This window comes from Anser cygnoides, chromosome 2, assembly GCF_040182565.1.
Source record: "Anser cygnoides isolate HZ-2024a breed goose chromosome 2, Taihu_goose_T2T_genome, whole genome shotgun sequence".
NCBI classification, from domain to species: Eukaryota; Metazoa; Chordata; class Aves; order Anseriformes; family Anatidae; genus Anser; species Anser cygnoides.
Window position 1 is genome coordinate 89,157,229 of NC_089874.1, and position 13,525 is coordinate 89,170,753.

The window sequence follows — 13,525 nt, forward strand, 5'->3', positions numbered from 1 at the left end:
CTGAAACTTTAGAGCTTCACCCATCCATGCTTGAAATCAGGATTTTCACACTTGAGCAAGCTTGAAGTAAGAGCACATTTATCCAAAAGTTATTTACCTGGCCAGTCAATCTTTGTGCCGTATCAGATGAAAGGGTTTGGTTAAAAACTCGGTCCTTCATCATTCAGTTTTTCCTTATGCAGTGAAGTCAGCTCTTTGTTATTTTCTGCCAATCTCTTCCTCTCAAAATGTTCTCACAAATTCAGCATCATACTGCATGATCAATCATGATCTGGGAAGGAACAGACACTACTTTAAATGCTAATTGTGCCGCAGATCATCTAGGGACACTGAACGCATGAATATATGAACTGTCAAATTTGAACTCCCTTTATACATTTTAAGCACTGCAGGCCGTGTCCTGTCTTATTGGAAGCATAATCTTTACTAGACCTGCAGAAGTATTTGATTTATATAACTACTGTCATAAGAATCAGGCTGTTCTTTGTGTATTTATGCACATGAATAATATTCATTGCAACGTTCAACAAATAGAAAATGTGTAACTGCTAAGAAAATTTCATGACAAATAGAGATATTTTGTTTAGATTAAGCTTGTTTCAATAGAGGGGCAATTAAGATTATTTATTTGTGCCTAACTTTTATAACATGCCATGCTTTCAAGTAAGATTATTTAAATAGAATTTAATGTTAAAAGTTATTTATTTCTAGAAAACAAGTTGAATATATTCATTTGTTGAAATATTTTAGGACTCAGATGCTTTGTGACTTCTATACAATGTTAAACAGCTCCAGAATAAACTGAAGCCCAAATCTATGGAGTGGTGTTGTATGATATTTATGTATGGCATTGATGGTGTCATAAGGTACACTGTGAACAAGATGAGAACATTACACCAGTCTATGTTTTGCTCAATTGCATTTCCCTTAAAAAATGTTTTCTTCCCATTGGCAAGGAAATGATGCCTTCTGGTTTAAGCATAGACAGGTTTGCATTGTCCTTCAGTATGAATGTTTACTTTTACAGTATGTATACTCTGCTACACTGAGTATTTAGCTAGACCTTGATTGCAATCACTTGTTGCCTTTATTGCAGTTTCATCTCAGAATCTCAGCTATATTAGAATAAAGTTAAATGTTATATAGCATGCAAGTGGAGGCAGTCACTGCCCTAGTGAGCTCAGCTTCAATGCACAGAGCATGCAGATGCTGGGAATAGAACCAGGCGCAGATTTTCACATCTTGCCATCACTCAGTGTGGGCAGAGCCCCTCTCTCTTCACTGTTTGGATATGAATCCCCTGTACCAATCACGTCCCCACACTAATAAGTATTTGCTTACCATTATATCAAGAGACTAAATAGAAATTGCTTTCCCTGTTGCCTAATGGCTGTAACTCTTGTAAATGTTATGCCTGTTCCTATTAAAAAAAATGTCATTTGCTTCATCAGCACGCAAAGTCGTTCATTAACGTCTCTTTAAAAATTGTGTCTTTACTAGTATCCTGTAACTGAAGCATAAATCAGTGAAACTGCTCTTTCTGGATCCAAGAAACTGTATTCACAATACAATTGGATATTTTGGAGCAATAGTCCCATAAGGACTCATTATCTGGAAGAGTTAGCTTGTTAAATGGATGTATTGGAAAGGTGAATAGAAACAGAATTAAGGGGAATACTCTGTAGCTGGATTTTATTTTGTCAGGGTAAGTTTCGTGTGTATATGTGTAGGAGGGGTAGCTTCACAGCCAGCGTGAACTCTGAAATCTCAGAGCTCTTCTGCCTAATTCTTCCTAATTCACAGAGTAATTATATTGCAAATATGGAAAAGTTCATTTGTAGAGCCCTTCTATGCTAATTAAGGATGTCACTAAGAGACAGTCCCCTGCTAAGTGCCTTTTTTTTTTTTTCTTGTGTTTCTAGCTGTTTTACATGGTTCCAGTCACCCTCTGTGTTGGTGTTGTTATTGCCTTCCAGCTTTCAGCCTTCACTTGCCGAAAGAATTTGGCGGCCACTGTTCTCCTGCTGGTACTCTTTGGGTATGTGATTGGAAATGCTACTATGGAATTATGACTCGTAGAAAACAAACAGAAATCTTTAGACTTGCTTTGCACCTGCTGCTGGATGCATGATTTTCTCTCTGTGGAAGTGATTACAATTCAGCAAAAGATAGTGAGAAAACAGGCTGAAACGTGAGTTTGAAAGTGCCACATGGAAGGGATGGTGGTGATGGATTTGCTTGCTTGCTCACTCAGGGGAATTAAAAAAAAAAAAAAAAAGCTCTAGAAATGTCTCAAAGAATAGTCTGTATAACAATCATTTGCTGATAGAAATTGATTGTATGTAATCTTCCAGAAAGGAGGGAATAATAACAGTCAGGTCAGAATTTCAGTGCTTACATGTGCAGAGTAGCAAGAAGGCAAGAAGTGGCTGTCTTTTTTACAGTTCTACCAATTTTCAGTAATTCTGTAATCTTATACAGCTCCAGCAATTTATATATCCAGGGAGAAGGCTGTCCATTGTGGAGTACTGGACTGGTTGAAGATTTGTCTCCAAATAGTGCGATGAGATAGAAAAGTCCTCCCTTATAACCATTGTGCTTAAGCTTCACATTAAAGAAAAAAAAAAGTTACAGAAAGATAAAATAACTGATTAAACCGAGTATTGATTTCTCTATATAAATACATATTGAACCCTGGGCTTAATCAAACTAATGGTTCATCTGTGCTGTTGTTTTGCCTGCTCTTATGTGCAGTCCCAGGTGATGTGAGAAATGCGGAAAATGAATAGTTACAGGATAAGCATTCTGAAGAAGAATTTTCTTCGTTAACCAAATAATAATTGCTATCTGTGTGAAGGAGATTGCATACCTTATGAGACAGATGTTTAAATATGACTGCTTATGAGAGAATACAGTGAAAGAGAGGACTTTCTGTAAGATCAGGACATCCCCTCATAGGAGAAAAAAAAAAAACCAACTTTTGCTAGATCAAATAAACCAAGCCATAACATGTCATATAACGATGTCATATTACTATTTTCTACCCCCTTTTCTCCCCTTTCATTTTATTTTACATCTTCCCCCTCTCTCTCACGGCTTTCTCTTCTTTCTATTTGTGTTCTCTTCTTCTTTCTATGAAAGCCTGCTTTTAATTCTGTCCCCGCATAAAACACTTGTTAAAAGATGTGTGGTTTTGCCGTGAAGCTTGTGAACTCCGGAACAGTGAAAGTAAAACCATGCAGTTAATATATGCAAAAATGGTTCATATCTGCCTATTACATGACAGTAGATATGGGTACTTCTACAGAATCATAAGGTAATTAGATAAAGAATATATATCCCAAATTTGACCTCTTTTTCAGTTGGTCAGAAGAGTTGCTTAACTTGTTTGTGATAAGGTTTTTTTTTTTTTTTTTTTAAACTTTCAGATATGCAACTTTACCGTGGATGTATCTTGTATCCCGATTCTTCTCGAGTTCAGATGTTGCTTTTATTTCTTACATCTCCTTAAACTTTGTGTTTGGCCTTTGCACCATGTTGGTGACTCTCTTACCTCGTTTGTTAGCTATACTTTCCAAAGTACAGGTCAGTATGAAACCTTAGCTTCATATTACTCATGAGATGTATACACACACATGTATGTGTGTGTGCATATGCATACCTATGCACAGTCTAGATCATTTCTAGCAGAAAAAAATTGGCATTTTAAACCATCCTGATTTTTCTGTCCCACTATATACCGTATTGCTTGTTACCGTCTTGAATTTTAACTTGTTTATAAAAAGAAGGGGAAAAAAAAAAAGCTTGCAGTGAAATAATGGAAAAATAGTGTTAATTGAAATCTTGACATTTTCCAGACCATTAAGTTGTAATTTGCACATAATGGGAGCTGTTCTGGTCCATTGAATAGATTATATGCATTGTAAAATGTGTTTGAATAATATTGACATAAGAGATAATCCACTTATTTCTAGGATCTGTAATGCGCTGTATGAATAGTAATACACATTCTCAGTCCATGTATTTAATTTTCATTATTCTTAATGGTAATTAAGCAACCTGATGGAGAAGAAAACCAGAATGTGTGTATTTCACTACCTATGCATGTAGCAGGTCAAAACTGTAATGTTTGATGACAAATGTGGATTACACATCACTCAAATTTGGAGGCAGATTTGATGCCTCCAAAATTCAACTACGGTTAAGTTGGTGATTTAGAATTAATAGCATTCAAATATTAAAATTTTAAGAAAACGGAATGACCACAGCCATGTGTCTGTTCTGTCATTGTCTGTGAACCTCAGCAAACTAGGACTCTGTGGTTGTAGGCACTCTAAAACACAATAAGAAATGATCTGGGACAGCCCAAAATAGTTCATGATATGCTCTGCCAAAATCAGTTTGCCTTGAGTGAGATTTGAAAGGTGTATCCAGCTTAGTAAGTGTGCTTAATGTTTTGTTAGAGAAAACTAATTTTCTTTCTTTCCTCCTTCCTTTCTTTTTTTCTTTCTTGATGGATTTTAAGAGTTTTCAGTACATCTACAATATCCTCAAATGGACGTTTATAATTTTCCCACAATTCTGCTTAGGCCAAGGTTTAATAGAACTTTCATACAACCAGATCAAGTTTGACCTGACCAGCAACTTTGGAATAGATTCGTATGTGAGTCCATTTGAGATGAATTTCCTAGGCTGGATTTTTTTGGAAATGGCCCTGCAGGGAACCGTTCTTCTTCTTTTACGGCTTTTTTTCCATTGGGATCTCCTCCAGAAACCAAGGTGTGTGCATTACCATTTGTATTCTGCCATAGTAAACAGTTAACTAATTTTTAAAGAAAGAAAATGGTGGAATCCTGTTCACTTAGGGGTTTTATTTTGTTTGCTTCAGAGTTATTTGAACTGGATGGTTTTGTGGTCCCATGCTTCCATTTTGAATGAAGGATTTCCCCATTTCATCATTCTTGTTTCTGACTTAATGTTTCAATGTGGAGTTCATTCTCAGTCAAATGTCTCTGTTGCTGTTTCATATGAACAGGAGAGTGCAATTTCAATTTTAGGAAGGAGAAAAAAAATCATAGAATCACAGAATCATAAAGATTGGAAAAGGTCCAAAAGGTTGTCTTTTGGACAAGATCACCTAGCTCAACCATCCCCCTACCACCAATATTACTGTATTATTGTAAACTGCAGAAAAAAACACAAGTGCTTTCTTTTTCCCTTGGATTCTGCTGAGATGTGATCACAGAGCTTTAAGGGGTTTCAGGGAAATAAAACAGAATTATCCAGAGCACATCAATGTTGAATTTGCCATGTGGTATTTGGTATCTTCTATTTTAGGGGTCAGTGTTCACTTAACAGCACAATCAGCCCTTCAGAAGATATTGATGTAGAGATGGAGCGACAGCGACTTTTTGGTGGAAGAACTGGTAATGATGTCCTTCTTCTGTACAACCTCAGCAAGTGTTATGGAGGTTTCAGTAAGAAGAACATAGCTGTGGAAAACATAAGTTTGGGAATACCAAGGGGAGAGGTAAAGAGGACTTTTTTCTTTCTTCGGAAAAACAAAACAAAACCAAACAACTAAACAAAACCCCCTCAAAAATTAAAATCCCCCCCACCCAAATCCCACTTGATTCCTAGCAGTTGTTCAGACATGTATGTCTGCAATCAAAGATATGTAGATAGCAGAACAGTTTTAGTTTTAGTAATTTCTGAAAATCAGTAACTGGATAGAAGTAGAAGATGTGGTGGTCTTTAAGAAGCAACAGTTCACTTATTTTTTTGGTTTAACACTGTATCAGAGTTTTTTCATTTTGTTTATCTTTAGCAAATTACTGTTTTATCAGCTAACATGAAATGCTAGGAGGTAGCAGAGCAATTCAATGCCAAAGAGAAAGCAAAGAATATGTAGCTCAATTGCAGAATGTGAATAGGACTCTGAATTTGTCTCCAAGGCAACATTGTATTTCTCATACTGAAATCATTCCAGTATATTTTAATATAGTATATAATATACCAATATACTATTTTAATAAACTGAAATCTCACACTGAATCACGATAATCCTAAAGATTTCAGAACAGCATTTAGTTTTTCAAGATTTAGATCCTTTTGGGAAGTGCAAATTTTCATTTAAAATACTGATAAGGAAAAGACTTTTTTTCCTGGTTGACATTAGCAAACTACAAAGATGCATTTGTAAAAACAAATATAAGAAATGTACATGGCAGCACAGGTCCAGTGAGATACAGACAGTTACAGGTCAGTTGTTGGGTAAGTGGAGTAACCTAGAGGATGTTGCTGGTTAAAACATATTTATTGATAAGAAAGTTCATGAAACAAGTATTTTGAAAGTTATGAAGTGCTATTTGTAAACTTAATACAAATACTGTCCTAGCTTAAGCATGTGTTCATCACAGCTGGGCTCTGAATTAACTGAGTCAGTGTCTTGGATGTTCACTGTTTGTTTACTTGTACAAAGTGAAGCAGCTTACGAGAAACTAAGAAATATTCATTAAAAAATATTGACTATATTTCTCTCTGGCTCAGTTTGGATGTGAAACCCCCAAGCTCAAATTTAGCACTTAATAATATGGATAACTAATGCATTAAATTATAGGACAGGGTTTTAAGTGGAAGGCTAAATAAGTCATTTTTAAGAATGTAGGAGGTAATCAAAATATTTTATTTTATTGAAAACTTATTTTCTGTTGAAAAGGGAATTGCACATACTGAATAGCCATATACAGTATCTTACAGACATGATAAGAAATATGAAAAGGGGAGAAGCTGTTGAAGAATTAATATTACATATTTCCTTCAGCATAGCAGATTAATAACAATTTCTCACCTTTGCTCTTTATTTCTTCTTTTTGTTTGGTTGTTTCTTTTTTGATCTTAGTGTTTTGGACTCCTGGGAACAAATGGAGCTGGGAAAAGCACAACATTTAAGATGCTGACTGGAGAGATCATCCCATCTGCAGGGCGTGCTGTTATCCGGACTCCTACAGGGTAAATAACACAGGGTTTGATCAGAATAGTGCTAATTGATAATGCCAATGATCAAAAACTAGCAGTCTTCAGTCCTTTATATTGTAGTATAGGGACCTGTTTTGATCCCTTTTAAATCCATATTGCATCATTGCTGTTAAGCCCTTGCCAGGAACGTCAGGGATTATGACAACAACATTTTAAAGTCTGACAGCTCTGTTAATTGAGAATAAAGTTGTCTGGTAGCAAAAGAGCAGGCTACAGGAAGCCTCAGTTGTAACAAAAATCTTAATATACAGTACGTACAGATGCATGGACATAAATCTCCCATACTAGTGCTACACCAAAAGGTTTCCAGGCTTAGGATGATGACTGGTGCTTAAAGTGGATAATTTTAAAATGTTGACACTTGGGTCCTTCAGAGTCATTAATTAATTACTTGATCAATATGTTGTGTAATGAAGAAAAGAGATATTGTGTTCGTGGTATTGAGGATAACTTTGATGGAGTGATAAGTGAATAATGGCCTTTTTGGTTTAGGTGTAACCAACATATACAGGTTTTACCAGCAACATTGGAGGGAAAGTAAAGTTATTTTTGAGTAAAACCAAAGTAAAATGTGTGTATGTGTATGAATTTTGTATTGTGGGCTCGTTAACAATTTTAAACCTTGTTTGTTTGTTTGTTTTTTAAATTATGTCCATTTCAAAATTGGAGAATGAGGGGTGAAGGGTTTAGTTCAGAAGACTTTAAAATGAAACATTTCCAAAATGTGAAGATACATGTCTTTGTTTTAGAATTTAAATGCTTTCATATGTCAGTATTTGCTCACTTCTTAATGAAAATAATGATAAATAGATATAATTTCATAATGCAAGTAGTTTCAGTCATAGCAAAATTCTGTTTTCTTGAAAGTTTACCCTTAAAAGAAGAGAAAAAGTGGACACCATCACCACTACTAAACATGGTTCTACTTAGTTGATTTTGTTGTTGTTATTGTTTTGTTTTTAAAACGTCTTTCATAACAACATTTTTTTGTTCAATAGATTCAGGTAAGGGCTTAATAACAAAGAACTCCCCAAATCACCGTCAAATAGTTGTTAATCAGGAGGAAGGAATGACTAAAGAGATTTTGGAAATATAATTCTTAAAAGTATAAGAAGTAATATGAGAGTGTTATACAATGCTTGTAGAAACACTTAGATATTTATTTTCACTTATAATTTCCCCAAACAGAAGACAAACATTTTCAGATATTAAGCAAGAATGACAACAATGACCAAAAAAAAACCCCAAACCAGTAATTTAAAATTAGGTTAAAAATAATATTTGTTGTTTTTTGGAACCTGTGGAATTCACTTACCAAGATATTGTGGAGGTCAGAAGTTTAGCATGTGTCTGAAAAGGATTTGAGATTTATAGAAATACAATAATCTGTAATGATTTCCAATAAGATATTGTCCTCAAGATAGTATTTAAGCTCCCGGGTTTTGCTTAGATTTTGAGGGTTATTCTTCCAAAGCTTTTAATGGTACTTGCCTTTGGTCCTTCCTGTGCATTCATGAATTTCATATGTATTTCCCTATACAATGTGACATCACATCTGTATATGGGCAAATGATTTGATTTGATGTGACAATTCCTATATTTTAATACCTACTTGAAAGCCAATATAAAATTATAAGAATTTAAAAAAAATTATAAGAATATATTTCATTGTCAGGTGTCTTGGCAGTTATGCTATGTTTATTAAATACATCATTTATTTTATCAGAACCCCTAAAGGTAATTATTCAAAAAGTCATAAAACAATATACCAATGCTTTTATTCCTTTTACTAGAATGTTGCAATTTATTTTTGGCGAAAGAGATAACAGTTCTTTTGAGGTCAACTTTATGCTTCTGGTATTTAATAATAGTTTCAAATAGGCAGTAATACCTGATAATTCATGCTACATAATTACATAATATTTGATTATGTCTGCTACCTATCTTGTATGTTACTTTCATTTACCCCATTCATTTAAAATGTAATGTTATTTACTATGTACTAAAATATAGGTAATGAAATTTGACACATTTAGAAGACTAGAGAAGAACCCATAGGAGATGGTCATATTTAAGTCTCCAGAATATCATTAACAATATTAATCATCACACTGACCTGGATGTCACCTTATGGGTTTTAATGTTTCTTACATAGTTGAAGTCTACAAGTGAATGTAAAGCATTCCTGTGTTTTCAAAACTTATCACTCACTTATTCTAATATTATAAAGGTGGCAACCTCAAGGAGAAGCTGCAGTTGCGGAGTAGCTAGCCCTGGGGAAACAAGTTTGACGCTGGGAGTAGAGATTTGTGTCATTGTGTCATTCCTGATTTTGTTGCTTGCTTCATATTTTGTCAACTGATGTAAAGCAAATTAAGATGTACTGTGTTGCTGTGCTACTGTAAATTAGTAGTGGACAAAACTGTTGACTCTTGCATAGACAGGATTCTAACCACAGCAGGTCTGGAGAACCCTTCCTCAACACTTGAACTACTGCTAAAATTTCTCATGCAAAGCAGAATATATTTTTTTCTGAATAGAATTGATTTATAATCTTAAAACAACAACAACAAAAAAGATTATGATCTCTGAATCAGTTAAATTGATGTTTTCTGTAGTCTAGTGAGAAGATACAAAGATGCTTGTGATAAGATTTGATGTTCCTTACTTCAGTTTCAGGTATAGCTATTTTCTTTCCTGAGCAGCAGTCACGTTTATCCTGCCAAATACCAAATACCAAATTCTCAAACAGGAGGAAAAAAAAGGAAAAAAAAAAGAAATGTAAAATATTTTGTGTAACAGTTGATATATGTGTGAGCGTCTTGAATATTTTCTAGCTTCAGGTGTCTTTAGACTGTTAATTACATCTTTGTTAGTTGCAACTTCTGGGAACAGTTATTAAAAGTGAAACGAGTGTGCTTGAGTCCCAGATCTTTGGCTGCAACACTTAAATCAGTATTTGGAGGCAAAACCAAGAAAATTCAGTACGATGGAAATATTTCTGTTCTTTTAACTTGCTATGCTATGCAATATGTTCTGTAAGGAATATGCGCATTTCACATCAGGCAGACAATTCAGCTTTCATCTTTCCTCTCTAAGGATTGATTTGCTGCTGATAAATAATTATGTATGTCAATAAACACAAAAATGTAAATAGTTGGAGAACACAGCTCTATCTGGTTTGTGTATCAGGTGCCCAAGGGGTTTTAGGTGGGTTAAAAATCCTTAATTCATAACAGGTTGTGTTTCATTGAATAAACTGTTCTTGAAAGATCCTGAATATAAAAACAAAACAAAACAAAACAAACAAACAAAAACCCCAAATTTTCCTGATTATTAGTGTAATAGTTTCACAGAATATATGAAAAATTCAGAAGTGTCTCGTTGAGACAGCTGCACTGAAATGAGACCTGAATTTAACAGGACAGCATTTGCACCTTTGGACAGGGGACTAAAAAAGGCAGATCAACTTTTCAAAAGTGCATGTTGAATTGCAAAGCAGAATTTTTGGAACTTAAGCCTAAAACATCTTGGAGGTGCCTGGGGTTATGTAGAGAGAGCTGTGCTCCTCACACAATGATGATCAAGTCGCGTTCAGGGAACTCCAGCTAGACTCTCAAAGAAAATTGGAAAATGTACTTCGGGTCTAGAGCTGCCTTTTTATAAGGGCAGAAAATCAGATTCACAATACCTTCAAGTACTTCAAAAAGATTTGTTGGCCTCCAAATTGTTTGTTTGTTGAAAGTTTAAAGCCACAAAAAACGAGCTTATTCCTAAGAAAACTTTTTTTTTTTTTTTTTTTTTGTAACAAAAGCTTAATAAAATGCATTAAAGCTATCACTCAGACTTGTAAGACTGGTGTTATTAAGAAGAAAATTGTATTAAATGCTAGATCCAGCTTCATCTCTTCTGCACATTAAAGTTTCTTGGCATTCTTTTTGATGGGGACATTCTTTTGGGGAAGGGAAGGCTTATGATCTTTTTTAAACTTTTTCTTTTTGATACATTACAAATCAAATAGATACTTGTATGTATATTTGCATTGTATGTATTTGTAGGTATATTTGTATTGTATGTATATTTGTACAGAATATATTCCTAACTTTGATGTATCTTAGCATTTACATGGGGAATGCACATTTATAGTATACAAGCTAAGCAGTCTATCAAGGAACTACTTTTAAAAAAAATTCATATTCTTGTGAAGAAAAGTCTTTCAGGCAACATCTAACCTTTGCAATCCCATTCTGGTTGTAACTGTGACCTCATAAAGATACTCTTAGTAAGAGAAATAATAGGAATTTATCACTAACCACAGACAATCTTGTGAAGGTAATAGCAAAATGCTATTCATAGGGGATTTTGCCTTTTTTATTATTTTATGTACCTCATTAACGTTGCCATTATCAGTGACATATCTGTCCAGATGAAATATAAAAATAATATCATATAGAGAAAGTGTCTTCATGTTAGGGATATTTGCAACCCCTAAAAGTGGATTAAAAAGTGGCAAAGGAAGATGTGGAAGTGAAATATTGACACTGAAGCACCAGCAGTCCCTCTAGTGAAGGTCAGAAGTATTAAAACCAAAAAAGGGAAAAAGAAAATATTTTAATAAAATTTACTTTTTTAAAGTAAAAGTTTAAATGTTAAGTTAAATTTACTTTTTTTTTAAATTTTACTTTTCTAACATATTCTAGAAAAGAAAATATTTTAATAAAATTTACTTGCTCGTATTTGTCAAGAATGGTGCTATAAGACATTAGGAGACTGACTTTTGAGCTACGTCTAGGCAAAAGAGTTGTCAAGCGTAAACAAATATAACAGTTGATTGACTGCATGGCACTTCTTTTGTGTTCTCTGTAGTGTATGTGCTCCTCTTTAAGGGTGCAAATGGACACAGAGTAGTATATCCTTAGCTTTACTGCTATGACCAGATTGTCACCAGGAGCTGGCTATTTGAAAGCTATTGCGGGTATCCATAAGCATTTTCATAGCTACTGTTTTTGTCAAATAGCTTGAAGAAATAGTATCTGTATTATATATGTACTCAGAAAAGCTGACACTTACCAAAGTAGTAAAAGAAAGGAGAAAAAAGTGAACCCAATAAAAGTGAGACCTCCTAGTCTTTGAATCACTTCTGGACTGATGCATCAGCAGATACTGCATATCTGTTCCACTTTTTAAGTGTACATTGGCCACTCTTAGTTTTCTTCCCTTTTGCAAGTTTGTACCTTAGCCTTCTGCAATGACTATTATATTGTAAAGCCCTCAACTGAGAAGGGCTAAAGACAGCTAGGAAGAAAATATGTCAAAATCCTTTTAAGTGTCATGTCAAGATCAGTGTAAAATAATGTGACAAGTGTTTAGTGTTTTGTTTGCCTTTTTGGCTCAAGCTATTTTGCAGTTTTCTCCATTGTAGTTTGCTGAATGTAGTCAATTTTAAGTTCATACTCAGTGTAAAGTCTTGGTTGTAGTGGGGGTTCATAGAAGAAGTAGTTGCAGTGGACCTGATCTTGTTCATAAGTGTCCCGAAGCATTTGGCAGTGTTTCTTATATAATTAATTTATCTACCATGAATTTCTCTCTTTCTTCTGCATAGAGATCCTCCATGACAGCAACTCCCCATCCTATTTGATTTGACAGTCAGTCATCTCAGCTGTTGGATTACAAAGTCATAGGACCAAAGAACTGCTTTCCAAAGAGGGGAAAGTAAAATATTTCTATAGAGCTACAACTTGGACTCTTGATAGTTATGATATTCAGCTTGATAAATAATTTAAAATGTAATTCGAATAGCTTTACTTGAAAGGCAGAATAAATTTGCATCAATATAATGCCTGAGAAAGCTGTTGTTACACTGTATATCAGTATAATTAGTTTAATTATAACTAAGCTTTAGTTACATTAATTATATTTTAACCTTGATTTTTTATAATGTTAATAAAGCATTAGTATGCACTGAATTGAATGTGCAGTTATGAGTACAATGGAATGTCTAACTACTTTTGCAATTTGTAAATTTATATTTCATTTTGACTAATTAATGGAATTTATCTCTCTGCAGAAGCCATTGTAAGTACCATATATATCATTGTCTTTATTTTAACTGCATTCAAACACCACAGAAAAAGCACTCAAAATGAACCAAAGTGCACAGCAGAGTCAATAGTGAAACATTTTTTCATAAACAGCCAAAAGGCTGATATTGGGGGCACTAAGTTGTGCTGAAATTGAGGTCATACCTTTGAATGTCAACCCACAGCTGCCTAAGCAATGTTGTTGGTAACCACTGTAACAAATGAGAAGGAAATTCAGTCTCAGCAACAACCAACCCAGCCTTCTGGAAGACAGAAGTCCAGTTCACGTGACAGAAAGCAGCAGGTTTTAGTCTGAGATTCTTCACACACATTCAAGTGTTTTGTTCTCTTTTCAGTGCCAGCAAAGGCTTTCTGACTGGAGTGGCCCATGCCACTCCAGGGTAGCT

At 34.5% G+C, this 13,525-nt stretch overlaps 1 protein-coding gene across 1 annotated transcript in view; it reads left to right on the forward strand.

The window, feature by feature from the left end:
* Positions 1 to 13,525, forward strand: part of ABCA13 (ATP binding cassette subfamily A member 13) — a 199,941-nt gene that overhangs the window by 152,170 nt on the left and 34,246 nt on the right. Inside the window, 5 exon segments of the mRNA XM_048076400.2 lie at positions 1,923 to 2,038; positions 3,429 to 3,585; positions 4,526 to 4,779; positions 5,338 to 5,530; positions 6,902 to 7,011. Of these exon segments, the coding sequence (XP_047932357.2) occupies positions 1,923 to 2,038; positions 3,429 to 3,585; positions 4,526 to 4,779; positions 5,338 to 5,530; positions 6,902 to 7,011 (830 nt within the window).